The sequence below is a fragment of the Parasteatoda tepidariorum genome, chromosome 10, assembly GCF_043381705.1.
Source record: "Parasteatoda tepidariorum isolate YZ-2023 chromosome 10, CAS_Ptep_4.0, whole genome shotgun sequence".
Taxonomy (NCBI): Eukaryota; Metazoa; Arthropoda; class Arachnida; order Araneae; family Theridiidae; genus Parasteatoda; species Parasteatoda tepidariorum.
In genome coordinates, this window is record NC_092213.1 from 11,097,166 (window position 1) to 11,123,961 (window position 26,796).

At 27.6% G+C, this 26,796-nt stretch overlaps 1 protein-coding gene across 3 annotated transcripts; it reads left to right on the plus strand.

The window, feature by feature from the left end:
• Positions 1-1,466: 1,466 nt before the first annotated feature.
• LOC107451586 (solute carrier family 25 member 16) lies at positions 1,467-26,381 on the plus strand. 3 transcript variants are annotated; one of them, XM_043050288.2, is made up of 9 exons: positions 1,467-1,935; positions 3,475-3,567; positions 6,458-6,591; positions 7,031-7,091; positions 8,902-9,023; positions 9,144-9,210; positions 17,168-17,330; positions 19,231-19,299; positions 23,204-26,381. In XM_043050288.2, exons 1-9 carry the CDS (start codon positions 1,854-1,856, stop codon positions 23,376-23,378), a joined length of 966 nt encoding a protein of 321 aa, XP_042906222.1. In that variant the 5' UTR covers positions 1,467-1,853; the 3' UTR covers positions 23,379-26,381. The 3 variants fall into 3 exon arrangements, with proteins under 3 accessions (XP_042906222.1, XP_042906221.1, XP_015923230.1); XM_043050287.2 differs by lacking the exons at positions 17,168-17,330; positions 19,231-19,299; positions 23,204-26,381 and adding exons at positions 11,272-11,434; positions 12,748-12,816; positions 14,269-14,833; XM_016067744.3 differs by lacking the exons at positions 3,475-3,567; positions 17,168-17,330; positions 19,231-19,299; positions 23,204-26,381 and adding exons at positions 4,854-4,946; positions 11,272-11,434; positions 12,748-12,816; positions 14,269-14,833 and having other exon boundaries at positions 1,543-1,935.
• Positions 26,382-26,796: the final 415 nt, after the last annotated feature.

Sequence of the window (26,796 nt, forward strand, 5' to 3'; positions counted from 1 at the left end):
CAATTTAATCGTAAAGTCAAATTATTACAGTAAGAGTCAAAGCTGAGGCAAAAAACAGGGGGAGTATCTTTTTTTTTAACAATAAAAAAAGTTTTTATAGTTATAAACGGAACAAATATTTAAATTATTAAGAGTTATTGCAGAAGAAAAAAATTTTGACCTTGTATTTAGCTCACATTAAATGCCCGAAAATGGCAGTTTTTGTTAAATGAATACACGGTCAAAGAATTCTCTTCTGCAATATTCATTAATATTTTAAATATTTGTTCTATTTGCGACGAAGACTTTTTTATATACTAAAAACTGAATTTATATAAGAAAGAAAAGAAGAAAAAAAAAGACAACTTTAAAGCCACCTAAGTGGGCAAAAAATTTTTTTTTCTAAATTTTTCGTGTGTAATATCTTTTATAGGATTTGAGTAATTTATCAATAGAAAAATTTGTGAATGGTTTTTTAATGGTAGCTTTTTCCTAGGTATTTATGTTGTTTAAATGTTTATCTAAAAATTTATGCATTTTTGAAGGCCAATGCGAAATACCTTTCATTTTCCATAAGGAAAACATGCTTTCTATTACAGAAACTAAAATTACGCAAGTCTAGGAAAAAGAAAAGAAAGAAAATTACTACAATTGTTCTTTTCTCTTTCATCGTTTTTGAGTTTACGTTGTCTTCCACGTTAAAGGTTGAGGCTAAAATTACAAGTCAAACACCGATAAATAAAATTTTATACTTTATATGATTCCTTTAATAGTTTAAATATTTAGGTTGATTAAAAAGTTCTAAGAACAAAATAAATTGTGGCCGTCAAATATCGCACCACACATTATGGATTTATAAACTTTCTGACACTTTCTTTCCCAGTTCGTTTTTCTTTTCCATTATTGTCTCTACATCAAGAATCATTAATAGCTGTGATTGACATAGCGACAGGAGCTAATAATAATATGCTTTTAAATTTAAAAGTTAAACGAAGTAAACGGGTGTAAATAAAAACGGTTGTTATAGTCCAAAAAAATATTAAATGAACTGCGCTATTTTTTGTTGCAAAAATCAAGATCATTTTTTGCATAGACTTATAAACCTATATGAATTCATAGCTTATGAATTCATAGATTTGTTTTGAATTGAAAAGCTCGAATACTGATACAATTTTTTAAAGATGCTTATCCTTTACGTAATTTATTCAATATATATTGTTATTGAAAGAAATATTAAAAAAAAAAAAAAAAAAGAAAAAAAATTAATTTTTTTGCTCACATTTTATTAAATTATTAAATAAAATAACCAAAATATCAAAAAAATTATTGTTTATTATTTTGGATATAAATATAATTTCAGCTTTCCTAAATATTTACTGCTTAAAAGAAATGTAAACTCTTGGAACCCATGTGATCCTTCCGCGGAACCCGAGCGGAACACTATTTGGGAACAGCTGATTTTGAGTATCTATCGGAGCTGAACATTTCTCTGCTCATAATACGATTTGGCGCCTTTCTACTTTATTTCCTGGCGAGAAAAATTACAAATATAAGGCAACCCTGTCATTGAATTACATCATAAGTGAGGTAATGACTTTTCCTATCATAAGGAGAGCGTAAATTCGCGAAGAGAGCACAAGGAGTAAAGATGTTGTGTGTGAATATTGAGCTATGAATTCACATGGATACGTATATCGGATTGCTCCAGGAACATCAAATTAAAGACTGGTTTTTCTCGTCATTGCAATGAATGTGTTACCGTAAATCTTAACCTACATTTTGAACTTATTGCACGCGTGGACGAACGATTTGACAAGCTCTCTGTCAAAGTTAACGGATCAATTTGTTTACTGTTGTTGTTCTCGAGAAATATTATGGCTGTTGTAGAAAAAAGAGCCGGTCCTGTTGTGGAACTGAAAAAAATGGATGTTTATTACAAATCCTTCATTGCAGGAGGTAAATTGTGAAGTATTCATAAAATCTGATATTATTCTTGTTTACCTATGGAAATCATTTAAGTTCATTAAACTTACTGATTAGTTGTAGAAGGTGTTTGTTTTGGCGTGAGATGATCTGATGGACTATTTTGTTGGCGGTTTTATTGATTAAATATTTAACCTCCTGGGATCCGGTGTCCAATATATTGGATAATTTGATCTCTTAAAAAATTATTTTCATTTTTTTTGTTTCTGTTTGCATGTTTTTACAAAGCGAGTGTCGATTTAAAAATATAATTCGATTTACCCTCGTAAGTCGGAGTTTTTAATAGCTGATTAATTACAAGAAATTCTATTTAAGTAACATTTTGAACAGTTTTTTGGAATTTTTGTGTCGAGTCTGTCTTGTTTCTTTAGCAAAATGTACAGAAATACACTAAAACACATCCTACAATTTGCAAAATGCTGTGTCGTAACTAAAAAATGTCTTTTTATTTTTACAATCAACAATTATACTGTTATGTACATAATATTAATATAGTATCAAATATCATTTCTTTGTTGAAGATTGAAAGCGAAATAGATAAGGTGGATAGAATTTTTTTCATTTTTATATGTGTGTATTTTTTCTTACAACAAAAATTTTACAAGATTTTGAGGACTATATAATAGTTGCCCCATTCCCTTTTAAGTCCTCTAATCAGAATTTTTAAAGTAGAAAGCATAAAGTGTTTTAATATTTAAAATTAATAATGGAAAATTTATAATGATATGAAACCTATAACTGTAAACAACTTTCATAAAAATCATATTAGTTTTATTTAATAAAGATAAAATTCTGATATAATTATATTGGAAAAATGCATTGTATTTTTAGTAATAATCTTAAATCATTTTCTGTCAAATATTTTTTAGAATTTTGTTTTTTAAAAATTTATTGCTTTAAGTTATACATATTATTTAGATTTGAATTAAATTACAATGTAACCTAAAGATTTGGAAGTTTTTAACGAAACCATAATAAAAATTGGTCAAACCATTATGTATCAAAATACAACCCTGATTAATGTACAATTTTCAATTAAAATTGGTTTAAATTTACTATAACTTTTTTTAAAAATAAATTTTTACAATAAACATAGGAAATAAAAGTTGTATCAATTGTTTGATACCATGTGTGCAAAGTAGAATTTCTACCAATAAGAGGTAAATCCTCAATAAGGCTTTTCAGAAAACATTGATATTGACACAAAACAACTTCATTATTTTAAAAAAAATGTATTTCAAGATTTGCATTTGAATTGATCAAAACATTTCAAAATTCTTTATATGTTTCTTATGTTCTTTATATGTTTTCTTATTTTTCTGAATTTCTAAATTTTTATATTATTTTTGCTAGAAATTATTAAGTAGTTTTGCATAAACACTGCACAAAAATCTGCTAATTGGAAATAAAAAATGTTGTAGATTTAAACAAAGAAAAGTACATTTATGTATAATTTAATTTTTTAATTCTCAGAGATTTGTTTAATTTCTAATTTAAAAATCTTTTTTTCAGGTGTTGCTGGCATGTGTGCAAAAACAACAGTAGCTCCTTTAGATAGAATTAAAATTTTATTACAAGCCCACAATCACCACTACAAGCATTTAGGTATGTTTGATCTTACTACATTCGAACCTCAATCTACCATTCCTGAAACTTTCATCACTGTTCTGTTTTAACGGTCCCATCATTAATGCCATTCTTACAATGTTAGTAATGATAGTTTAGATAGGTTTTGAAATTAGTTGATTCGTGTATCTATCATTCAGAAATGCTACCCAAATTTTTTTAAAAAGAAGAATTTAAGTTATTTTGTTTTAAAAAGAAAATATTTTAACTCTTGATGCTTATGATTGAGAATAAAAGAATCAGGGAAAAGATCTCAAACATCATGTTTGATACTTGTGCATCAGTTGAAAAAAACATTGAAACTCCTGTTGTCAGTTCAAGAAATGATTCCTTTACTTATAGGAAGTGCAAAATGATACTGATTAAAAACAACAAAATGGAGCTATGGCTAGGGCTTATATTTGTAGAAAACCTTTGAAAAATTGGAGAACTTTCTATATTTGCTTGAATTTATGGAAAATGAATAGTAAGCTGTTACAAATATCAAAAATTTATTGTTTGCACTGGGAAGAAGTGGTTAAACCAAAATTTCTTAACATATTAAATCAATAAATGTGTTAATCAAATTTTTTTTGTTGTAAATATTTTTACGGTATACACATGCTTCTTCAGAATTATTTTTAATATTTATAATTTTTTTAAAAATATTTATTGTAAATTTCTTAGTTTTTGAGTTCATTACTTCTTTATACTTTTTATACATTTTCAAGTTCTTATTTAATATTTTATGTAGGTCTTACTATAATATNTTATTTAGATTTGAATTAAATTACAATGTAACCTAAAGATTTGGAAGTTTTTAACGAAACCATAATAAAAATTGGTCAAACCATTATGTATCAAAATACAACCCTGATTAATGTACAATTTTCAATTAAAATTGGTTTAAATTTACTATAACTTTTTTTAAAAATAAATTTTTACAATAAACATAGGAAATAAAAGTTGTATCAATTGTTTGATACCATGTGTGCAAAGTAGAATTTCTAGCAATAAGAGGTAAAATAAGGCTTTTCAGAAAACATTCACACAAAACAACTTCATTATTTTTAAAAAAATGTATTTTAAGATTTGAATTGATCAAAACATTTCAAAATATGTTTCTTGTGTTCTTTATATGTTTATGTTTTCTTATTTTTCTGAATTTCTTAAATTTTTATCAGTAAAGTAAAAATCAGTTAAGCAAAGAAAAATAAATTTGTGTAATTTAATTTTTTAACACTCAGTGATTTGTTTAATTTTTAATTTAAAAATCTTTTTTCCAGGTGTTGCTGGCATGTGTGCAAAAACAACAGTAGCTCCTTTAGACAGAATTAAAATTTTATTGCAAGCCCACAATCACCACTACAAGCATTTAGGTATATTTGATCTTACTGCATTTGAACCTCAATCTACCATTCTTGAAACTTTCATTTTCCTGAAAATGTACCGCCCTGTTTTAACGGTCCTATCATTAATGCCATTCTTACAATTTTAGTAATGATAGTTTAGATAGTTTTTAAAACTAGTTGATTCGTGTATCTATCATTCAGAAATGCTACCCACATTTTTTTAAAAAGAAGTATTTAAGTTATTTTGTTTTAAAAAGAAGAATTTAAGTTATTTTGTTTTAAGAAGAAAATATTTTAACTCTTGATGCTTATGATTGAGAATAAAAGTATCAGGGAAAAGATCTCAAACATCATGTCCGATACTTGTGCATCAGTTGATAAAAACGTTGAAACTCGTGTTGTCAGTTCAAGAAATGACTCCAGAAGTTATAGGATGTGCAAAACAAGAAAATGCAGCTAGGGCTTATATTTGTAGAAAACCTTTAAAATAATGGAGAACTTTCTAAATTTACTTGCATTTATGGAAAATGAATAGTAAGCTGTTACAAATGTCAAAAATTTATTGTTTGCACTGGGAAGAAGTGGTTAAACCAAAATTTCTTAACATATTAAATCAATAAATGTGTTAATCAAATTTTTTTTGTTGTAAATATTTTTACGGTATACACATGCTTCTTCAGAATTATTTTTAATATTTATAATTTTTTTAAAAATATTTATTGTAAATTTCTTAGTTTTTGAGTTCATTACTTCTTTATACTTTTTATACATTTTCAAGTTCTTATTTAATATTTTATGTAGGTCTTACTATAATATAGCTATGTTATTTTATTGTTTGTAGTTTATATGAATTAACTTGTTACTTATTTATCTGTTATTAAAGTTGTTATCTTTGTGAAATTTATTACTGATTTTATTTTTTAAAAATTCGTCAAAAATACATACTATAGTCCTGTTGAATTCTTGAGGTTTTATTTATTTTTTGAATAGTTATTTTCTGTATCAGATTCTGGAAAAAAATTCATATTTTGATTATTTTTTTCTATTAATAAATAGTTAATGGTGCTATTTACTATTTTTTTATTGAGATAATTTTCTATTTATATATCCTTTTCTTTTTGTAGTTTACTTAGTATATTTGTTATATTTTTTATGTGTTCAAATTTTTCGTTTAGACTAAATTAATATTGATAAATTGTTGAACTATTAACATAGTTATAAAAACCTATGCATTAACTGAAATGTGGAAATATATGTAGGTTGCTGTGTAAAAAGGACTTGATACATACAATAAAATAGACATACAAAATTTGTCTAAAAGTGAAAATTTTTAGCTCAACTTTTCCAAGTTTCTTTTTTTATTTAGTTTTTATTGTGTTGCAATTGTTCATGCTTTATGGGAAATACAGTTATTTAATCATTTTAAAAGACACCAAGTTATAAATCTAAATTAACTGTTTCATCTTCCTATTTTTTATTATAATCTATTTTATTCTATTTGAAATTTAATTATATATATTTTAATTGTTTTTTTTTAGGTGTTTTTTCTGGTTTAAGAGGCATAGTAATCAAAGAAAGTATTTTAGGACTATATAAGGGAAATGGAGCACAAATGGTCCGGATATTTCCATATGGTGCTGTTCAATTTGTTTCATTTGAAATCTATAAAACGGTAAGAATAAATATTTCTAATACAAATGTTAAAAAATACTACAACCAATTTAAATCGTCAACCGTTACATTAATCTCGAAATTATTGAGCCTTAACATTCATGATCTATTTTTTCCTCAATTTTTTTAAAAAGTTGGTTAGTATTATTAACAAGTAATTCAGATTTTATCTTTCTTTCATATGTTTCTTAGATTATAAAGATATTAAGAGTATAAATTTTGTGAGAAATTTTTTTAATGTTAATATTGGAAAATGATAATTTGGGTTTAATTTTATTTTGCAATTGTCTGTATTTTTGTCAAATTTTGAAATGCATTTGTTTTTATTTCCTTTTTTTATTATTACTTTTAAATTTATTGGAGTTTAAACTTTAAATGATTATTGAAAATGTGAAATATTAGACATTTTAATCTTATGTTTTTTTTTCTGATATTTTCAGATGCTTAGAAATACTTTTGGACAATCACATGCATTAAAGTTTTTTGCTGGTTCAGCTGCAGGTACTATAATGCACTTTTTCTGTTCTTTACATATTAATCAGGGATGCTTGTGACACAAAGTTAAAAAACTGTGTGTGAAAAATCAATATCAATTTATGTCCCATCCATATTTTATAGTTAACATTATTTTTTGAACTAGCATTTATAATTAAATTGCCTACTAATAAAGAATGTCACACTTTATAGTAACCAATTTAAGAAAAAACTTACTTCTCACAATTGCAATATTGGACTTCGCTTGAATATGAATCGTGATATAACATTTTAAACTGGCTTGGAGATGAATCGCGATATTGTGTTTTAAACTCTCTTGGATATGAATCGCGATATTAGATTTTAAAATAGCTAGGATATGAATGGTGACATTAGATTTGACATTAAAAACTCAGAAATACTAATTGTGATATTGAGTTTATGGTTCATGTAAATATGAATCACTATGCATAATTTTTATTTGATTTCCAACTCTCGTGAGTATGAATAGTGACATTGGATTTTAAGAAATTGTAAATACAGATTGTGATATAGGATTTTTATATTACGTGAATAAGAATATAGATGTACGATTTGTAAATCACATGAATATGAATTGCAAAACGTAACTTTTGAATCAGGTAAATACAGAAATTGTTGCTTGACATTGAAATAGTGTAAATAAGAATCGAGATATTAGCAGATTCTGGTGCAACTAGAAAATCTGCCACACCAAAAGAATCTATTTGAAGGAAGAATAACTTGTATGCAAAAATTTCATTAACAGGATTTAGCAAAAGTTTTAAAATTTCGACAGTGTATTATGTTTTAATTCGCGGAAGTATACGAATTAGAAACTTATATTCTGACAAAGAAGATTTAGTGTTTTTAATTCACAGAAGTCTGCGAATTAAAAGCTCTGGGTTGGAAGTTCTGGGGTTGGCGAATAGGGGTTGGGCTCAGAGGACTCAATATCTCTTTATAGAAATTAATGCGCTAACTATCAACAAATGGTTTCCTCATTAAACTGACAATTGTTCTACCCATTGAGTTTTTTTACATTGATCTTTGATATGATTTATACAATTTATTGTATCATGAAGCAAATTAGTCTTTAACAAATAATTGCACATTACATGATAAAAATGGATTTGTTTTTTAAATTATTACTTTAACAGCATTATGCTTGTAAGTACAGTACAGAACCCGTTATCCGGAAATCAGAAAACCGGAAAACCAAAAAGCCGGAACGAAATTCGATGAATTTTCCCGCCATTTTTTTAAAAAAAAACTTTTTCCTCATAAGATTTTGAGATTTTTCTTTCTCTTTTGAAAGATGTTTACCATACCATCATTTTAGAAATAATCATTACTGTATTACTTCATCGTTTTTTCTTCTTTTTAAGATTATTTCCTAATATTTTTTTTTTGTTGGGTTTAACAATAAAAAAAACGGCTTTTTGTAGCGATTCAGAAAACCGGAAAAATCAGTTATCCAGAATAGCGATGATCCCGATCGTTCCGGATAATCGGTTCCGTACTGTACATAAAAAGCTTGATATGAGTATGGCATATTAAAAAATTGACTGCCATTACAAAAAATTTCTAAGTCACAGTCAAAATGCACGTATTAAAAATACAAAAATTATATGTTTATAATAAGTTTACAATTAACATCATCTTTATTAATTATTATAACTATTTTAACATTAAATGTGTGTATTAGGTTATAATGACAAGCTTTTCTGTAACCACAATTTTATCCGCTATTGTGAATTGTTATGTCTTTTATTTTAATGTTGTAAATTAGCCTCAACTTTTAATATGATTTTTATAGGTGTAACAGCTGTAATGATGACATATCCGTTGGATATTGTACGAGCTCGTCTTGCATTTCAAGTCACTGGAGAGCATGTATACTCAGGCATTTACGATACTCTATCATGCATTTTCAGAACAGTATGTTCCATATTTGTCATTTCCTTCTCCATTTTTATCTCTCTCCAAATTTTTTTGAATAAAGAAAAAAAGTCAATTAGATTTTCAGCTTTATTTATCTGCTATTACTTTTTTTTATAGGAAGGTGGCTATAGAGCTCTGTACAAAGGTTTATCCCCTACAGTTCTGGGCATGATTCCATATGCAGGTATATATTTTTTAAAATTAGTTTGATGTAAGATAGAAAATTTATGTATATTTCCTAATATAAACCAAAAAGTAAGCTTTTCTTTATTTTTTTTGGAACTTCACCAAATTTCAAAACTTGTGTGTGTAAGCCAACATTTAAAAAAATAGGGCAAACTTTACAGTTGGAAATAAAGGCTGCACAGTGGGTAAAAGAAGTGGGAACCTTCCGATTTCATAATTAGAAGATTGAAAGATAATAATTATTCTTTCACATTTTGTGCTTCTTTTTTTTAATATTTAGGTCTTCTGTTTTCGGCTATTATATTACTAATTATCACTAATGCTTGACAGAGGAAGGAGCATTTCTTTTCCTCCAGGAATTTTTAAAACTTTATGGATCCAATAATAAACAGACTTAAGGTTAAGAAAAATTTCTAAAAATTCTTGGCTTTTGTACAGAAATATACGGTTTTATAAAGGATTTTATTGCATACAAATTTAGGGATTTAAAAGATTTTCATTCATATTGTATGCATTCTTTTTTTGGGGTAGGGGAGAGGTGATGTTTTTGAGCACTTAAATTTAGTTTTTTTTTTTTTATGAAACTTATGGCAAAGATGACAGTTGAAATAGGTTAGTTTTAGGGGTTAGAGCACTTGCCGTTGATATCACCCAGGTTTGAAACAAAGTGATGACTGGCATATATGAAATTTGCAAACGGCTCAAATTGACCCCAGTGCTGACACAAAATATTGTCAGTGGCAGACTAATCATAGGAGGTTTTCTCATCTGTGTAACACTCAAATGCGAGTTAGTCCCATCCCCAGCAATGGCTAGTCGGTACGAATTCCACAATCGGCACACACCGACCTCAGTTCTGACATGAAGCATCCTCACTGGTAGACGGATCATGGGTTAGTCCTCTTGCCTTCAAACCAGGGTTGGCAAGATTTTGCCGCAGATGGAAAAAACTGTCCTGGCAAAAACAGGTTTTTGCCAAGCAAAGTGGCAAAAACCTATATTTTCCAAGATGAGAGGGCAAAAACACATTTTTGATACAAAATTATTCCTAAAATTGAAATATATACTATAAATATATATAATTAAAAAAAAGTTAGGTAACTGAGGTAAAATACTATCACTGCATTCTTTTAGCCAGGCTGAAGGAGCTTGGTGATTGCAAAAATATTTGCTAATATCCACAACATATTTGATAATACTAGAAGGTGTAATATCTTCACCAAGGAGATTTAACCAATGAGATTAAATTGTGTGGTTTTGTTTGCATTTTGAAGTAATATTGAGAATTGAGGTGATTTTCAAAATCTATCTAATGAAATATCCATCTTAGCTTTCTTGCGTTGCTCTTTAAATATAGTGTAAGAGTGATATAATGTAAAATAATACATACCAAAAGTTATTATGAAGATGTAAAAAAAATACCATTTGTAAAAAAACATTTATTTAAGGATTCTAAAATGAAAAGAGGTCAAAAACTTTCAATCTTGTAAAAATTATTATCCTTATATTAATTATTAATGCTTTAAAAATAATTTTATCATGTAATGTATCAAAATTATTATTCCTTATGATTGATTTAAATTTGTTTCAAGTATTTTGTAATAATATTTAATCAGCAATTTAGATAATTTGGTTTTTGCCAATTTTTACCAGGTTTCTGCCACTGTCCTGGCAAAAAACCCTTTTTGCCGGCAAAAACTCCAATCCTGCTTCAAACTAACCATGGGAGGTTCTCTTAGTTTTCCTCTCCATGGAACGCAAATGCGGGTTAGTTCTTTAAAAAAGCCCTCCACGAAGGTAAAATTTATCCCAATACTTGATCCAGAAGTTCCCTTGTCTTCTGGATTGAGTTCAAATTTGCAAGGTTACAGAGTTGAACATTAGTAGTCGTAAACCCATAAAATTAGGTCTGCTGTTCAAAAACGTTTATGAAATAAAATTGAAAAATATTATGAATGTAGATAATATTTTATAATTATATATATAAATAATCAATATATTAGCATGCAATTTTTATGTTTATTTTGTTATGATCAATCAAAATATAATTTTATTTTAGGTTTATCCTTCTATGTTTTTGAAAGATTCAAGTGCCTGTGTTTAGAGTATATGCCAAAATGGTGTGGCCGACCTCATTCCAGTAGTAGTGGTGGTATAGTATTAACAGTGCCTGCTAAATTATTGTGCGGAGGTCTAGCTGGAGCAGTTGCTCAAACAGTGTCGTAAGTAGAAAAATGTCAATTATATTTATTATTAACTAAGTTACTGTTTTAACACTTGAATGCATTTGTATAAAAACCTTTTACTTTAACCCTTTCGCGCCTAATGGGACACTTACGTCTCAAGCAAATTTCAAAAAAATCTTTTGGGACAGAAACGCTTCTCTGTCTAATAGGAGACTTTCCCACCAGTCCTGCAAATATTTTTGAAGGTATTTTCATTCATAGAATATAGATGGCACTACGGTCCATAATGCTGCCCTACTCATAGTTTATGCTACCAAAATTATTCTGTTGTAAAAAAAAAAAAAAAAAACTTGTCGCGAAAGTGTTAAGGCAGTTGTTGATTTAAATCAACTTATTTATAAAAAAAAATTCACTGATTTAAATTGAAAGAATTTTTAAAGAAACCATTTAAAAAATTTTCGAAATATTTTAATATGAGGTTGTGTAAGTTTTTTTAGGTTTTCGTAGTTTTAAAATTTATTGTTGGCATATTGTGTATTAAGTTTCATTTAACAAAATAACTTGGTGTGATGTTAAAGTTCATCACTTTTGAAATGATATAAATTTTTTTCGATCCCCTATTTTCGATTAAGAGTTCTCACCTTTCTGGTATACTAGGTGTATAAATTGACTGCTGAAAACCCAAATATAAAAATTTTTAAAATTAAAAAAAATATATAAAATAATTATTAAGATAATGAAGTAAAATCCATTGCTGAGCTGAATTTGTTTGAGGGCACTGTTAACGTTATAGAATCCAACATAGGCAATATTAATTTAAATTTGTAGTTTATGGATGGCAAAAGTATTTTTTTAAAAATACTTTTGAATCTAACTTTTACAGCATAGCTTTTCTTAAAATTTTTTTTGAACGTAATTTAAAGCAGAGTTTTTCATTTTAATTATGTAAAGAAAATATGATGAAAGAAATTGCAAAATTGATTTTATATAGCATATTAAAAATAATTTTTGAAAGAGGCGCATTGATACAGAGTTATACATAATTATCTCATTGTGCATTATGTATTGATATTTCATGATCAACAAATATCCAACTTAATTACTGGATTATAAGTCTACCTCCTAGTTTTCATAAAATTTTAGGAGTTTGAAAAGTTCACTTTTACACTGGGATATAGTACATCATATGAAAAATTTTATTAAAAAATTATGAATTTTGTCGTACACTAAATTGCATTTATTTCTCTAGACTTAATTATATTTTCCTTAAAAATATGTTGTATTCTGTTTACAAAGGATTCAAATGATTATACTTTTAGTATAATTATAACACTATATTATATTTTTAGATATCCATTAGATGTTGCTAGAAGAAAAATGCAACTGTCAATGATGAGACCAGAGACCCATAGATATGGGTAAGATCACTTTCTTGCATCAATTATTAAAGATTAATTGTTATCCACTGAATAAATGTAGAATTAAATGGAAATACAGTAAACTCTGAAAACAGAAACCTGAATGTTTTGAAAACATTTAAATGTTTAGATATAACAACATATCAGTTTGCTATGTGATTATATAAGATAGTTTATAATAAAAAAGTATCTGAACATTTCAATGATTTTCTCACCATCAGTTATTATGAATGTTTTTTATTCAATATTTTAAATTATAAAATTTTTTAAAAATTTTTATGGTATTTAATGTATTTTTTTATTTTGAAAATGTTATAGAAATGCTTTAATTGAATTTGGAGAATTAAATGAGTTTCTACTTATAACAAAATAAAGAACCTGTATATGTGGGCAAATAGGGCTCCTCAAATCCTGATTTTACATTACATATTTTTTGGTTATGATAGTTAAATAACTTATTGGTATTTTTGAATCTGATTTATTTTTATTTCTATGATAGTAATTAAAAAAAAGCTTTGTACCACAGTGCCTGATTTTTGCATTACATATTTTTTATTCATTAAAGTTAACTTAGTAGTATTGTTAAGTCTGGCTTCTTTTATATTTCATGTGCTCATTTTATTGTACTACTGTGTATTTTTTAGCATCAAAAACTAGATAATGCACTAGCCATTTTTTTATTTTGTGTTGTAGTTAAGTAATGTTAGTAATAATGTAGTTAAGTAATGTTGTAGTTAAGTTGATAGAGCTTAAAGCCAAAATGTAAATATTTGCCTCAAAATCCAGTTCTAAAAGCGTGCAAAGACTTCCTCAAAGTTTGTTACTTTGAATCATAACTTAATGTAATTAGCTTCGGAGATCTCAATATAAGAAAAATATTTAGATTGAAAACAAAAAGGTTACGAGGCCCTGCCCCATTCTGGTTGTGTATTATTGCGGTTAATAAAAAAATCTTTTCTGTATATTAAGTAGGATAATTGACAACTATTGGCTAATGATTCAATTAGAAGAATTTAAGTTTTGATTTTCTAATGTCTACTATTAATTTATTGTTTTTAAAATGTGTTTGCATCTCTAATAGTTTTCAAAATGAAGCAATTAGTGCAAAATTTTTTTTTTAGTTTAAGAATTTGTCAGGAAGTCAAAAACCTTTACAAATACTATATTTTAAATTCTTATTTTATAGTTTGTTTTTAAGGAGCTTATATTGGCTATTGATATTTAGAAGAATGTAGGCCTTCGATTTTCACATTTCTGCTCTTAATTTATAACGTTACTTATAAACAAAGAAAATTCTGCTAGGTTTTTTTTAAAAATATGGCTTTGGTATCCTGACAATTTCCTAAATAAAACAGTGGGTGGGATAATTCTTTTTTTTTTTTACATATATATTATTATTGTTCAAAATGTTTATGTCATGGAACATTTTTAAATAGTTAATTTTTATTGCAGGAAGGGTCTTGTTACGACACTTGTTTTAACATTCCGTGAAGATGGTGTGGTGAAAGGTTTGTACAGAGGGATGACCATAAATTACCTAAGAGCTATTCCCATGGTTGCAGTCTCCTTTTCAACCTACGAGCTGACAAAACAGATTCTTGGTTTAGATGCTGGACTTGAATCGTGATCTGGTTAACTTTTTTTATGATACAGGGTCTCCAAAAAGTATCGATATGTCAAATATTAACTTGGAATCAAAAATCTGAAAGTTTACTTGTGAAATATTAAAAAAGGTATTCTACAGTATCAAAGACTGCCCAAACTCACCCCATGGAGTGGGGAGGAAGAAAATAATTTCATAAAGGAGCATTAATTTTTATTGCAGATATGGATTCTCCAGAAACTAATTTCCCAATTTCGACTTACAGGTTTTTCCATTTTAGTTTCTTGATGGTATTTTAATCGCAAAAATAAAAGAGAGTGTTCTTATTGTTCAAAAAGTAGGTATCTTGAAAAAATGACAAAATATATTTATATAAACTTTCTGATATTCTTAACTTATTCGGTGATGCCAAAATTGCCTTCTACCACCCTGGAAAAGACACATTCAAGTCAAGTCTTTTGAAAATATTTAACACGTGTATTTTTGAGATATTTGACTGTTTTCATACTTTTTGAACACCCTGTAGAATTAGCTGTTGTATCCCCCCAAAGAACTGATTTTTTTGACCAATGTTGTCTTACGTGGAAACTGTGTTTTATTTATTTGTACATTTTATAATTTATTTAATTGTTAACATGTTGTGTTTAGGGATTATTTTTGCATATTGGTCTTGAATTTACTTTTTATTATTTTAAATTTTGGTAAATAGTGAGTTTTATCTTTTGATTTTTGTTAAAAAGAATGAATCTGATGTTATGTCTCTGTTGAAAAAGTGTTAAATTCTAAAATTAATGGGTACTATTCTGTTTTAGGAATTGTGCATAAAAAGCCAATTATCATAGAAAGACATGTAGTCTTAGGACTTTAGNTTTTTTTTGGGGGGGGGGGAGGTGATGTTTTTGAGCACTTAATTTTAGTTTTTTTTTATGAAACTTATGGTAAAGATGACAATTGAAATATATTAGTTTTAGGGGTTAGAGCACTTGCCATTGATATCACCCAGGTTTGAAACAAAGTGATGACTGGTATATATGAATTTTGCACCCGGCTCAAATTGACCCCAGTGCTGACACAAAATATCCTCAGTGGCAGACTAACCATAGGAGGTTTTCTCATCTGTGTAACACTCAAATGTGAGTTAGTCCCATCAAAAAAGTCCTTCACCAAGAGAAATTTTCTGCGGAGGATTAAAATTGTGATGGCATGTCTTCGGATCATCTTCCGATAGGTTTTCCAGACAGTCTCCAATAGCCCACTGCAAGCCGTGGTGGCTTAGGAGGTGAACCAGACTCGAATCCCAGCGATGGCTGGTCGATACGGATTCATCATCACAATACAATTTGTGCTGTCTCAACATAGCATAACAGAACACTAGTTTTGAAACGCTATTTACAGTCAACCTATTCCGTATTTTAGAATGTACAAATGAAAAATTCGAAAACACCTTTTAACTGGCAGCACTACTAGAAGGACATGAGTGTAAGTGAGACATTAATTCACAAAATTCTCTGGAAATTTCACAAGAATTTTGCCACCATTTATTAGCATCAATTGTGGCTATAACTTGCTCTGAGAATAATGTTTTAGGGAATGGTTTTTCTTGTAATTCAAAATTCAAGGCATATGAAACAAATGATGGATTTATTCCTGCAAGAAATTCTCTGGCCTTCTCTTTCTGTACATTACTGAGAAGCTACCCTTTATATTTTGGGTGTAATAAATAAGCAAGAAGGTGCCAAGGTAAAATTGATTGCACAAATCTTTTTTTTACTTGTATTTTATAAGGCTGTAAATTGTCATCTTCTAACAATTTAAACCATATATGGCAAGCATCAGCTAATGTAGTTGAATTGGTCTGTAGAATGTTCAAGGCATTTCAAACTGGTTCTAGTTATTTTATAAGATCTTTTACTTGTTGCAAAAGATTGAAATCACATATGCGGCAACAATGTTTTGATCCATCTCTTTCAGATGATCATTTGTGACTTTTATGTAAGAGTTATGATTACCCTCATACGTTCGCAAGCATGCTAACTGGCTATTCCACCTGGTTCTTCCAGGTAACTGAGGTAAAATACTATCACTGCATTCTTTTAGCCAGGCTGAAGGAGCATGGTGATTGCAAAAATATTTGTTAATATCCACAACATGTTTGATAATACTAGAAGGTGTAATATCTTCACCAAGGAGATTTAACCAATGAGATTAAATTGTGTGGTTTGCATTTTGAAGTAATATTGAGAAATGAGGTGATTATCAAAATATATCTAATGAAACATCCATCTTAGCTTTCTTGTGTCGCTCTTTTAAATATAGTGTAAGAGTGATATAATGTAAAATAATACATATCAAAAGTTATTATGAAAAAGCAAAAAAAAATACAATTTGTAAAAAAAGCAATTATTAAAGGATTCTAAAATGAAAAGAGGCCAAAAACTTCTTTCAATCTTTTAAAAATTATTACCCTTATATTAATATTTTAAAAATAATTTTCTCATGTAATGTATCAAAATTACAAGGTTTCAAAGTTGAACATTAGTAGTCGTAAACCCATAAAATTGGGTCTGCTGTCCAAAGACGTTTATGAAATAAAATTGAAAAATATTGTACATGTAGATAATATTTTATAATTATTATATAAATAATCAATGTATTAGTATTAAACATATTCAATTTTAATTCATGTAGTTTTTATGTTTAAACATCACTTATTTTGTTATGATGAATCAAACTATAATTTTATTTTAGGTTTATCCTTCTATGTTTTTGAAAGATTCAAGTGCCTGTGTTTAGAGTATATGCCAAAGTGGTGCGGCCGACCTCATTCCAGTAGTAGTGGCGGTATAGTATTAACAGTGCCTGCTAAATTATTGTGTGGAGGTCTAGCAGGAGCAGTTGCTCAAACAGTGTCGTAAGTGGAAAATGATATTTATTATTAACCAAGTTACTGTTTTAACACTTGAATGCATTTGTATAAAAACCTTTTACTTTAAGGCAGGGTTTGTTGATTTAAATCAACTTATTTTTTGAAAAAAAAAATCTCTGATTTAAATTAAAAGAATTTTTAAAGAAATCATTTTAAAAATTTTCAAAGTATTTTAATATGAGGTTGTGTTAAAATTTATTGTAGGCATATTATTGTGTATGTAAGTTTCATTTGACAAAATGACTTGGTGTGATGTTAAAGTTCATCACTTTTGAAATGATATAAAATTTTTGACTCTTTGGATTTTTCGGAATGCAAACTAAGAACAAAGTGAAAATTAAATGTAATTTTTTTATATATACATTGATTATGTTTGTCATTATAACTGTAAAAAGTAGTTATTGAAAAATAGTTTTTTCCACTGAAAACATGAAAGTAAAAATAAAATAAAAATTCCTGCTTAGTTTTAAAATGCTATCTCTATAACAAATGTTTCTTAATATTTCAGAATCCTAAAGTATACTTTTATAAGGAAGTTATCTTAATATGAATAAAAATGCAATTCATTTTAAAAAATTTAACTTTTTTTTAAATAAATGGGGCAGTTAAGTTATTTGATATAAAAATATTTGTCAAGCTGCAGTTTAGGTGAAGTAAAGTGAAACACTATTTAGTAATTTCATAAGTTTTTTTTTTTAATTTGATTTTTTATTTTACCTTCTTTTTGAATAGCCAATAATAGTATGTTTCTTTTTAATTTTCAATAAACTTGAATGATAGATTTGCATGTACTGTGCATTACAACTACAAATAATATTTGAGTTATTTAATTTAAATTTTAAAATGTTATATATGGTCATAATGTTATTATAATATACTTTGAAATTTTTTATGATCTCTTATCATGACTTAAAATTTTTAAGATGTAAACTGCCTTATGATGAAGCAACTGATATAATTTTTGAAATATTGAAAAGTTTTTGGAGTGCAAAATTTATGACCAGTTATTAAAATTTGACGTTTTATAATTTTTTTTTTTCTTCAAGAGTTCTCTAAAAATTTAAAATAAAAAATTGTATTGTCCAGTTTGAGTGTTGAAATAAACAATTTGAATGCCATATATCCTGCTGTATAAGTCGACCCCCTATTTTCGACTAAGAGTTTTTAACTTTCTGGTGTACTAGGTGTATAAATTGACTGCTGAAAACCCAATTATAAAAATTTTTAAAATTAAAAAATATATATAAAGTAATTAAGATAATGGTGAGGTAAAATCCATTGCCGAGTGGAATTTGTTTAAGGGCACTGTTAACGTTGTAGAATCCAACATAGACAATGTTAATTAAATTTGTTGATTATGGATGTTTTAAAAATTTTCATTGTTATATATTTTTTTAAATACTTTTAAATCTAACTTTTACAGCATAGCTTTTTTAAAAGTTTTTTCTGAACGTAATTTAAAGCAGTTTTTTTTCCAATACTAGTAAAGAAAATATAATAAAAGAAATTGCAAAATTGTTTTTATATATCATAAAAAAAAATTTTTTTTGAAAGAGGCACATTGATACTATACATATTTATCTCATTGTGCATTATGTATCGATATTTCATGATCAACAAATATCCAACTTTATTACTGGTTTATAAGTCTACCTCCTAGTTTTCATAAAATTTTGGGAGTTTGAAAAGTTCACTTATACACTGGGATATAGAGCACATCATATGAAAAATTGCATTAAAAAATTATGAATTTTGTTGTACACTAAATTGCATTTATTTCTTTAGACCTAATTATATTTTCCTTAAAAATATGTTGTATTCTGTTTACAAAGGATTCAAATGGTTATACTTTCAGTATAATTATAACTCTATATTATATTTTTAGATATCCATTAGATGTTGCTAGAAGAAAAATGCAGCTGTCAATGATGAGACCAGAGACCCATAGATATGGGTAAGATCACTTTCTTGCATCAGTTATTAAAGATTAATTGTTATCCACTGAATAAACATAGAATCTATATTATATAAAACGCTAATACGTACGTATGTATCAATAAAACCGATGATATTTCTTTTCTCACGTTGGCAACAGTTTTCATTTTTAATTGATAGGCTTCGGCACGCAAGAGCAGGTAGTGAGCATCATATGGCTAATCTATATTATATAAAACGCTAATACGTTTTAATTGATAGGCTTCGGCGCGCAAGAGCACGTAGTGAGCATCATATGGCTAATCGGGTGAATTCTCGCCGAATTATTAAAAAAATTCTCACAAAATTATCTTCATCGAAGCCGATGCTTTACATCCGGCGTTCAGTACTATTTCATATTGCTTTACAACACATGGTTTTAGCCCTCCGGTGGGAAAGACTTTAAAACAAAACTTACAATAGTTACTTTTCTCAACAACTGAAATTTAGAATAGTGTGATTAAGAAAAATATGTAAACTGTTTGCAATTTCAAATTAATATTGAAATGCACAGGTTTAGAATTTTCTACAGTGAAAAGTTTTCAGAACTTCAGTGTTCAAAAAAGTATACAAAAGCTAGACGTTAAGAACGTATTCAATGAGCGAGCATTATTATCAGCTTTGGGGATCATCAGTTTTTTTTTGCAATGATCAACAATATAGCATTTAGAATTGAAAACATTATACGAGCAAGCATTCATGCTTGTAGCTCAGGTGTTCACAATGAATCAAATAATGGGTCTACATATAAACATTGCAACTTCAAGTGCAATACCTAAGTAAAAACAAGCATTGAAAGGGTGAAAATGAGGAGCCATTTATAAAGAGCAAGACAATGTGAGTTATGATTAACAGCTGTCAAACTACAAATGCAGAATAAAGTTCTAATTTCAATAAATAGATTCTCAAAGGAGTTTTTCCTCTTGGATCGTATTATTATTCTAAGAAATGATATTGATTGCACATAAAGAATTGAAGTTTTTCTGTCTTGCCTTCATATGATGAAGGGATATGAATTATCCTCCATCATTTATTTAGTCAACATGTAACACATTCTTGGAACTCTTATCAGTTATAAAATTGATAACTAACTAATGAGGTTGGTCCCCACACAACAGTTATACACCTAAAAGAAAAAGAATGAAACAAGAGGGTCTTGAATAACTTGTGGGCCATGTGCATGATTTCAGAATTGTCGTCAGTTGTTTCTTTTTAATTTTGTTACTGATAAGAGATTCTAAATATTGTGTATGTGCTGTATATATGTGCTCTTTATAAGAACTAATTCATGTGTTTCAAACATTGTTTTGTGTGTTCTTTATTCAATAGCGTATGGACTCTTAGAGTTAAAAGTTCAATTGCGCTTGTTTTATTTTAACCCCCTGCTCTCTAACACCAACAAACAAAAAAAGTTGGCAGACTTTTTCATACAGAAATAAAAGAATATGAATACGAAGAAAACTGCTAATAATATGGATTGAAATTTATATTATAAAAAAATGGTGAGGGCTGTCTTATTTAGCGTTTTGCGGATTATCTGCAAATTTGCTTATCCTGCGCTTCGTGGACCACTTAATTCTGCAGATAATCAGAGTTTACCATAGAGAAATATGTTGTTTTGAAAACATTTAAATGTTTAGATATAACAACATATCAGTTTGCTATGTGATTATATAAGATAGTTTACAATAAAAAAGTATCTGAACATTTCAATGATTTTTTCACAATCTGTAATTATAAATGTAATTTTTTATTCAATATTTTAAATTAGATTTTTTTAAAATTTTTGTGGTATTTAATGTATTTTTTTATTTTGAAAATGTTATTTAATTCTCCAAATTCAATTAAAGCATTTCTATGAGTTTCTACTTATAACAAAATAAAGAACCTGTATCTGTGGGCAGATAGGGCACCTCAAATCCTGATTTTACATTGCATATTTTTTGGTTATAAAAGTTAAATAACTTAGTGGTATTGTTGAATCTGATTTATTTTTATTTCTATGATAATAAAAAAAGCTGTGCTACTCAATGCCTGATTTTTGCATTACATATTTTTTGTTCATTAAAGTTAACTTAGTAGTATTGTTAAGTCTGACCTTTTTTTAAAATTTCATGTGCTTATTTTGTAATTTTTTTGGCATCAAAAACTAGATAATGCACTAGCCATATTTTATTTTGCGATGCAGTTACAGGGTGCGTAGCGTTTGTAAAAAGTACTTAAAGGTGCTTTTTTGGGGTATTTCGTTTTTAAAAGCTTTTTTCAGCTGGCGTTTTTAAAAAGTGCTTTTTTTCCGAATAATTTTTTTTCTTCCCTTCAGTGATATCTGGTGGATCCCATGCATTTCATGAAAAATGGGGAGTTTGCTACGTAATCATTCACGCGGACTTCATGTCGTACCCACGTTATGACTTGCGCACACTAGTAACCGAAACCCGAGTGCTCCAATTCGGATAGAGAATATCAGATCCTTATGAAATGTTTTTCTTTTTAATTTATTTTATTTTTGTTCTTGTTTATTTTATTTTACTTCTAACACTTTTTTTGACGTAGGGGGTAAGGGTACTTTTGTTCTGAGTTCAGGGTCATGTTGAATTCACTCGGTGATGTGGGAAAGTACTGATTGTTTCGATTTACGCCCGTTTCTTTTTGGGTTTTTTTTTAACGCTAAAACTATTTATAAAAAGTTTTTGTTTTTTAATAATATCATTGATTGAATATGAATTTTTCGAGTGCTTGAAAATTTTTGTAAAGTGCTTGAAAAGTTTTTAAAAAGTGCTTATTTTTGATTCAAAGATTTGGCTACGCACCCTGAGTTAAGTTATGTGTTAATAGAGCTTAAGGCCATAGCTTAAATATTTTCCTTAAAAAACCAGTTTTAAAAGCGTCCAAACACTAACAAAAACTTATACATACAAAGTAACAGTTTGTTACTTTGAATCATAACATAATGTAATTGGCTTCGGAGATCTCAATATAAGAAAAATATTTACACTGAAAACAAAAAAGTTAAAAGGCTCTGTCCCATTCTGGTTGTGGCTAATGATTCAATTAGAAGAATTTAAGTTTTCATTTTCTCAGGTCAACTATTAATTTTTTTTTTTAAATGTTGTGTTTGTATCTCTAATAGTTTTCAAAATGAAACAATTAGTGTGAAATTTTTTTTTTTTTTTTAGTTTAAGAATTTTTTAGGAAGTCAAAATCCTTTTCAGATACTATATATTAAAAACTTATTTTAAATTCTTATTTTATAGTACATACAGTACAAAACCCGTTATCCGGAAATCAGAAAACCGGAAAACCAAAAAACCGGAACGAAATTCGATAAATTTTCCCGCGATTTTTTTAAAAAGATGTTTTTTTCATCATAAGATTATAGGATTTTTCTTTCTTTTTTGAAAGATCTTACCTTACCATCAGTTTAGAAATAATCATTAGTGTATTACTTCATCGTTTTTTCTTCTTTTTAAGATAATTTCCAAATATATATATATTTTTTAGTTGGGTTTAACGATAAAAAAACGGTTTTTTGTAGCGATTCAGAAAACCGGAAAAATCAGTTATCCGGAATAGCGATGGTCCCTATCGTTCCGGATAATCGGTTCTCTACTGTAGTATGTTTTTAAGAAGCTTATATTGGCTATTGATATTTAGAAGAATTTTGGCCTTCGATTTTCACATTTCTCAGCTTAATTTATAACGTTACTTATAAACAAAGAAAATTCTGCTAGGTTTTTTTTTTTAAAAACATGGCTTTGGTATCCTGACAATTTCCTAAATAAAACAGTGGGTGGGATAATTCTTTTTTTTTTTTACATATATATTATTATTGTTCAAAATGTTTATGTCATGGAACATTTTTAAGTAATTAATTTTTATTGCAGGAAGGGTCTTGTTACGACACTTGTTTTAACATTCCGTGAAGATGGTGTGGTGAAAGGTTTGTACAGAGGGATGACCATAAATTACCTAAGAGCTATTCCCATGGTTGCAGTCTCCTTTTCAACCTACGAGCTGACAAAACAGATTCTTGGTTTAGATGCTGGACTTGAATCGTGATCTGGTTAACTTTTTTTATGATACAGGGTCTCCAAAAAGTATCGATATGTCAAATATTAACTTGGAATCAAAAATCTGAAAGTTTACTTGTGAAATATTAAAAAAGGTATTCTACAGTATCAAAGACTGCCCAAACTCACCCCATGGAGTGGGGAGGAAGAAAATAATTTCATAAAGGAGCATTAATTTTTATTGCAGATATGGATTCTCCAGAAACTAATTTCCCAATTTCGACTTACAGGTTTTTCCATTTTAGTTTATTGATGGTATTTTAATCGCAAAAATAAAAAAAAGTGTTCTTATTGTTTAAAAAGTAGGTATCTTGAAAAAACGACAAAATATATTTATATAAACTTTCTAATATTCTTAGCGACCTATTTGATGATACCAAAATTGACTTCTACCCCCTGGAAAAGACACATTCAAGTTAGGGACCATTGAATGTGCCTTTTTTTAACACATGTATTTATAGATTTTTGATATAATATGTATTTTTGAGATATTTGACTGTTTATACTTTTTGAATGCCCTGTAGAATTAGCTGTTGTATCCCCCCAAAGAACTGATTTTTTTGCAAATTTTTGACCAATGTTGTCTCACGTGGAAACTGTGTTTTATTTATTTGTACATTTTATAATTTATTTAATTGTTAACATGTTGTGTTTTGGGGATTATTTTTGCGTATTGGTCTTGAATTTACTTTTTATTATTTTAAATTTTAGTGAGTTTTATCTTTTGATTTTTGTTGAAAATGCATACCTTTTGAAAAGAATGCATGTGTCCAATCTTGTTGTAGGCATCTGATGTTATGTCTCTGTTGAAAAAGTGTTAAATTCTAAAATTAATGGGTACTATTCTGTTTCAGGAAGTGTGCATAAAAAGCCAATTATCATAGAAAGACATGAAGTCTTAGGAGTTTATGAAACTATGGCACCATAGATATCTAACAATTTTTGTTATTAATTTTAAGATTATTTATTTATAGTATTGAAAATCTTATTTATTTTATAATATAAATTAAATAAAAAGGCACCAGTCCATACCTTTTTAGGTCTAGTATTATATTAGATAGTGTAATAATAATAATAAAAAAATTCAAGTGCTATTTCAATACAAAACCTACTTGGATTATGCTTCTTTCAGATTGTGAAAAATGCTTGCATATTATTTTCTTCGCAACATTTCATGGTTTACTCTGCTGGTCAGAATATTATCAGATCTATTAGGGGGTTTAAAAAATTCACTTTTTCTCCATTGACTTAACATTAGCAGCCAACAATAAATTAAACAGTTTGTTGAATCTCCATACTCATAAAGAAACTAATGGTTGTAATTTATATTATAAAATTATTCATAAATAACTAGAGTATACCATAAAAGCTTTTTAGCACGGCACTTTGGTTTCACAGCAGAATCTCGATCTTGCAAACACTTCACTTTTTAATTAGTGCAATATAAACTGTAAATAAAAAGTGCTTTAGTGCTAATTTTGTACAAGAAAGATTTTGCGACTATTATAATATGTCATTTCTGCTAATAATAGTGTATACATTTTACCATTTAAGACATTGAAAAACTATATATTTATCGTGAATATGTGTTGTTTTTTTTGTTTGTTTAATGTATGTATAATTTTTTTATAAAAATATTTTTTGTATAAATATATTTTAATGCAGAATTGGTATTATGTATAAATGTTTTTAAGATTATTTTTCTTTCTATTTAAAATTGTTTGGTTTTAACTTGTTTGTGTGTGAGAGAGATTAGGTACTTAATTAGCACACAGAGCTCATAATTTTCAGGGTAAAAAAGTCATTTTGATTATTTTGTTTACAAAAGATCTGAGTAGGTGTTTTATAATTTTTAAATGTTGTGAATTTTGTATATGTCATTGTCACTTGCAATGCTCCAGGCAAATTGAAAAAAGTATTCAGTTTTATTTAATCAGCCTGATATTTTTAAGACTAATCATACTCAGTCTACATGCCTTTTGGTTAATTAGGAAATGCGTAATAGAAACAGTCAGAATAAATTTGCTGAGGCTTATCTCAATTAACCAGTATTACTCTAAGCTTATTAAACCTTGCTTAAATAAATTAGGCTAATTGAGAAATGAATGAACAGCTGTATTATTTAATTAGCCAACAACATGTACAATGCCAAAGTTTTAAAAAAAAAGGGACACACTGAATTTAATTTTATCTATGACAAACGAAGACTATCTTAATGGTCCAAGGGCCTGACTTAAAATATGTCAATTAATTAGAGCTGATGATATTATAAATTGGACAAAAAACTTACTTTATTTGTATAAACATGCCCTTTTTTTGTTGGTGGATTCAGATTCTTGACCCAAAGAAATATAGCGGTCTTATAGTTTAGGTTTCATATTTCTTTTTTGCTACATTTCGAAAGCCTTTTTTTTTTCTTCTTTTCAATAGAAAATTGGGCAATCATAAATTGCAAATACTCCCCAAATTTAAAATCCGTCAAAAAAAGATGTATATATCCATCAAAGCGTAAGTTTTTGTGCTAAATTTTTTAGCGTCAACTATCTTCTCTAAATAATTAGCATATTGAAGGTAAGGCTCTCAAATATATATTATCATTACGATTAAGCATAAGGATGTGAAAATCCTATCACTTTATTTCGAAAAAATGTAGGTTTTTTTTTCATTTTACCAATAACTAAAAATCCAAATTGGTTGAATACTGACTCATGATAAAAATTTTAAGTTGCATCTAGATTTCTTATTCACAGTCATATCAACATATTTGTGAATATTGTTGGTAAATGCTTTTATGTATTGTCCAATATTTTTAAAGTCTTATTATTCACAGAAATTTATCTCATCAAAGTACATTGTATTTTGAAGCATTTTTATTAATGTTTAATGTAATTTTATTTAGTAAGTATATAATGCAAAATATTTTTAAACCCTTTTCAGTGTTAATATATTTTATTATTTTAAACAGAAAATAAAAGCTGGATCTATTTAATAATTTTTGTGAAGTTTTACTTGTGTTATTAGTGCACCATTCTTAAAATACATAACTTTGTGTTCCTAAAAAAGCTTAACAAGTGTCTTGTATTCTGACAATAATGTGTTTTTGTTAGAAAAGTTGTAAATATTCAAATGTTTGAAGAAAAAATCATTGTAAAAAAAATGTGAGATTTTAAATATTTTTTTTTCAAAAAAAAAAGCTGTTAAAAATTTTAGTTTTAGTTTTCTTTACGAAAAAAAACATTGTGAAACCGATTCCTAATTTAACAAGCTAATTTTTTCAATGAATTGATATATCCATTAGGTTATGCTAACCTTATTTACAAATAAGACTAAACGGTTTCTTATGACGCATCAATTAGGATGTTACATTATTTAGAATTGCAGTTGTTAATACTTCAATGCTTTAAAAA

Coding starts and splice junctions, on each gene's coding strand:
- LOC107451586 (XM_043050288.2), top strand. CDS start 1,854: ATGGCTGTTGTAGAAAAAAGAGCCGGTCCTGTTGTGGAACTGAAAAAA. Junction 6,592..7,030: donor CATTTGAAATCTATAAAACG/GTAAGAATAAAT, acceptor TGATATTTTCAG/ATGCTTAGAAATACTTTTGG. Junction 17,331..19,230: donor GCAGTTGCTCAAACAGTGTC/GTAAGTGGAAAA, acceptor TTATATTTTTAG/ATATCCATTAGATGTTGCTA.